Raw genomic sequence first — 4,264 nt, 5'->3', positions numbered from 1 at the left:
TGGTGTTTAGCGCTGTGGATAAAGGGCTGGAGACCTGCCTTTTCCTGTGCTGAAAGTCTCTGCCTGGGCACCCCGATCTGGGGAGAAGCAGGAAAGAAGAGGGGGGCCCCGGCCAGCATTGATTCTGCCCCCAGGTGTCCTGGCACTCCTCTGGCCCTTCTGTCACCGTTAAGGGCCGGTGGGGCGGGCGGGCCTCCCCTCGGGGGAAAGGCCAGCTCGGCCTGACCAGGAAGCAGCGAGCAGCCCAGCTCTGCCCGCTAATGTGTTTACCCAGCCCGGAGCAGGCGGGCGCCCATCTGCTGAACCGTCCCAGCTGCTAAGGGCTGGGGGCTGGCGCCTGGCCTGATGGAGCAGGGCCCTGAGCGCTGGGCGGGGCGTGAGTGGGGTCCTTCATCTGGGTGAGGCAGCAGGCCTGGCTCCAGGGCCTGGAGGGTGCGGCTGGGCCCCCCCTCCGCCCTGCCCCCCTCCCCTCGCTAGGGAGCTGAGAGGCCATTTCCTGTCTCTTCAGCAGCAACCTGGGAACTGTAGCCCCTGGGGCTTCTAGGCCCTGAGCGAGCCCTGGTTCCAGGTCAGGGCCTCTAACCAGGACACTGGAAACCCAAGCAGATGTCCAGGGCCAGGGCATCCAGACCACTTTAAAGCCCCACCCCGGCCCTCCTCCTGTGGCTCAGCCAGCTGGCCTCATCTCCCATCCTGGGGTCCTTTCTACTCTAGAAGCGGAGAAATGATTAACTCACGTGGGGTGAGAGGTGAACCTCAGAAAGGAGGAGGCTGGAATCAATTCAAATAAAGCCATTCTGACCCCACACCCCACCCACATGCCCATGTTGACTTGGCCTTCACAAGAAACATATTGCAGACTCGCAGTGAGGGATGCCCTTAGCCACTGACACGGTTAGCTGGCCACGCAGGCCCTGGCCCCAGGGATGGGGACGGCTGGTGACGCTAATGGGGGAGCTGGCTAAATGGAGGGCCCCCCTCAGGAAGGGGCCTCTCCCCGCTCACCAGACTGCAAAGCAGGGTGTTGATAGTTCAGCAGGCACAACCACAAAATTCCCTGGCCGGTGTGGCCTGGAGCCACTCCCGGGTCCCTGGCCGGCCCCTCCCATACGACTCTGCCCCCGTGGGGGGTCCTGGAGGCTTCAGGGCCGGCTCCTCAGGCCGTGACCCCAGGGCGCAGGGCAGGCGGGCCTCGAGGACAATGTCTCTGACAGTGGCCCGGAAAGTCTTGCTGACCAGACAGTAGAGGCCAAAGTTGACTGTGGTATTGAGCATGGCCGCCATGTTGGCCACGTCCAAGGCCAGGTGGACCCTCCAGTCCCGGTGGACAGGCGCCACGTACAGGTGGTAGAGCATGACAAAAACCCGGGGCGCCCAGAGGAGGGCGAAGAGCGTGGTGACGCCCAGGAGGATGGCCGTGCTCCTGCCCACCTGCCGCCGCAGCGCCCCCGGGCCCCGCCGCCGCAGCCGGCAGACGATGGCCGAGTTGGCGGTCAGGAAGATGCCGCAAGGCACGAAGTAGACGATGAGGCAGTGGGCCCACTTGAGGACCTCGTCCAGCGTGCTGGGGGGCGCCGCATCCTGCCACATGTCCAGCCACCAGTAGAAGGGGGTGCCGGTCAGCAGGGCGGCGGCCAGGACCGCGGCAACGGCCCTGCGGGTGCGGCCCGGCGACGAGGCAGCCCGGTGGCGCAGGGGCCGGCACAGGGCGCGGTAGCGGTCGACCGTGAGCAGCACGGCGACCCAGACGGACGCGTGGTTGGCAGCGAACTCCAGGATGTTGGCCGAGCGCACCACGGCCCGGGGCACGCGGCGGGCCAGCACGGCCCCCTGCAGCAGGAAGCCCACGAACACGATGACCACCTGCGTGACGATGTCCGAGGCCGTGAGTGCCAGCAGGTAGTAGTAGGAGGGCTTCCTGGTCCTGGCGGCGAGGCGGCCCAGCGCCACGGCGGTCAGGAGGTTGACTGGCCACAGCGAGGGGAGAAGGGACGTCAGGGGCGGCCAGCGCAGACCTGGCCCAGGGAGCCTCCTCCCGCCCTGCGAGTGCCGGGGGCCGTCCCGGCCCCGTCCTCCTCGCTCCAGACCCTCCTCGAGGCCCACTCGGTCGGGAAGATTAGCCCGTCCTGGCCAGCTTCTCCGCGGTCACTGACTTCAGCCCGGGGCGGGGACTGTGCCTGGCACTCAGGTGAGCTCTTCTGCCGGGCGACTGGTGTCCTCACAAGCCACCCGTGCCCGCGGCATTCCCCTGTAGGTAAGTCTCAGGTACTCCATGTCTTTCTCTGGGGGCTTCCATGAGACAGGGCGAGACCCCCTCTCCTTTCCTGTGTTCCCTCTGCACCCTCATTCACCAGCCCCCCAGCTCTGCTGACACAGTCCTCCGTGAGCTACTCACCCTGGGGGACTGTCCACTGTGGGGGAGAAGCGGGCAGGCTGCTCTTGTGAGACCTTGGATTTAGCCATAAAGCACCCCAGCCCCTCAGCCTCGCTCCTGTGCTCTGCTCCCTCGTGACCCAGATCACCCCCATAAAAGCAAGGGGAGTCCTGGAGCCCATGACCCAGGGCCCCAGGGGTCAGCACAAAGGAGGGCCCTGTTTCCAGGCGCCCACGCCCCCACCCAGTCCCCTCTCACCGGGCAGCCCCAGGCCCAGCAGGATGCTGTAGTAGATGACAGGGGCGACGCCAGCCACGCACGGGGACCGCTCCGGGCTCTCGGGCCAGTAGCCTTCCAGCGCCCGGCTCGGCGCGCTGCCATTGGGCACGGGCAGCAGGGTCTCTCCCGACTGAACAGCTGGCGAGGGCACAGGATGAGCGACTGGTCTCTTGGCCACCCAGTGGCCCCGTCCCCACCCTGCTCTGTGCAAGCCGCTCCCCACCCGCCCAGTGTCCTGGATCCCCTGGAAAGGAGCCCCCCGAGTGTTTCCTGAAGCCACGGACACCGTCAGCCTCGAATGCAGGGCTGCAGGGGCCGCCAGGCTGAGCCAGAGGCCCTGCTGTGGGGCTCAGCCCTCTGCTTTCAGGGAGCGTGCTGGGGACCCCCACCCTCAGAGACAGCCCGCAGCCGCCCCGTTGAGGAGTCGAGTAGGCGCCCTCCTTTCCGAGTCACAGCCGTCTGTAACTAGCACTGCTGAACCGCCCTGTTTCCCAGTAGGGAAACTGAGTCCAGGGGGCATCGTGTCACCTGCCCATGATCACAGATGGCTATGGCTGGGCTGGGAGAGGACGCGCCACCTGCTCTGGCCCTGCCGCCTCGGGCACACTTAGGTCTCTTGAGAATCGCCTCCAGCGGAGCTTTGCTGCCCGGCCTCCCAGCCCCCTGCCTGTTGTCCGGCTCACCCTGGCCTCCGTCCAGCTCTAGGCCCCGTACCTGTCTCTCCTCCATCAAGCCTCATGCTTCTGGGTCCTGAGCCCCTGTGGCTCTTTCTGAGGGTCCTGCAGCATCACCAGGGGCCCGGCCTCGTGGGAGTCCACCCCACCCGGCCTCGGGCTGTTGTCCCCGATTCCTTCAGCAGAGTGGAGCCAGTCTGCTCAGGTCACTGCAGAGAGGTGGTTGTGGGGAGGCGGGGGAGGGAGGAGGAGGAAGGAAAGGGTGGGGCCCAGGCTCAGGGGAAGAGCCCAGACTGTAGACGTGGCCTGGAGCAAACCGGCTTAAGGGTGCTCAGGCTGCCAGGGTCGGTCTGGGAGGGCCCTAGGTGGGTGCAGGAGGGGGCACCCTGGGCCTGACCTGGGCTCAGCACAGTGGGGACTCGACAGGGAGGGCTTGAGGGGAGGTAGAAGGGTCAGGAGCGGCTCTACCTGCCTCATAGAGAGGAGGGCTTGTCTGCAAGGGGGCAGGTGAGCACGCAGGGAGGAGGTGGTCTGGGCACACCCAGCTCTGGAGAGACTTGGGGCCAGCCAGGGAGCCAGTTATGTCCCAGCCGCTGGTGGAGGGACAGACAGAGGAGGCTCCTGCCCCGGGGCTGCTGGCCTGGAGCGACGGCAGGGGGCTGTATGCTGGGCCAGGGCCGCAGCGAGCGGCCGGGGCGCCCCAGAGCTGTGGCTCCCAAGCTGTTGTTTTCCCGGCCTGGTGAAATGGACCATCCTTCATGGGTCACTGTAAATAAACATCGGCCGGCCCTGGGAGGGTGACCAGGCCCCCACTGTGGCCAGGGGCCAGCGGGGGCCTGCTTCCCCTATCTGCCCCCTGGGAATGTGAAAATGCTGGCTTCTGGGCTCCCTAAGCTAGATCCCCCTTCTGGTGGGGGGTGGGGAGGTGCTACCTCCG

At 66.6% G+C, this 4,264-nt stretch overlaps 1 protein-coding gene across 1 annotated transcript; it reads right to left on the bottom strand.

Moving 5' to 3' along the window:
* Nucleotides 1-1,032: 1,032 nt before the first annotated feature.
* Nucleotides 1,033-3,455, bottom strand: GPR142 (G protein-coupled receptor 142). The gene is made up of 3 exons (XM_012732990.1): nucleotides 3,368-3,455; nucleotides 2,633-2,791; nucleotides 1,033-1,967 (listed from the first exon to the last, which is right to left on the bottom strand). Exons 1-3 carry the CDS (start codon nucleotides 3,390-3,392, stop codon nucleotides 1,033-1,035), a joined length of 1,119 nt encoding a protein of 372 aa, XP_012588444.1. The 5' UTR covers nucleotides 3,393-3,455.
* Between the last annotated feature and the right edge of the window lie 809 nt (nucleotides 3,456-4,264).

Source organism: Condylura cristata, unplaced genomic scaffold (genome assembly GCF_000260355.1).
Source record: "Condylura cristata isolate star-nosed mole 26May11 unplaced genomic scaffold, ConCri1.0 scaffold00038, whole genome shotgun sequence".
Taxonomy (NCBI): Eukaryota; Metazoa; Chordata; class Mammalia; order Eulipotyphla; family Talpidae; genus Condylura; species Condylura cristata.
The sequence above is the reverse complement of the archived record's forward strand: the minus strand, read 5'-3'. Positions and strand labels throughout refer to the sequence as shown.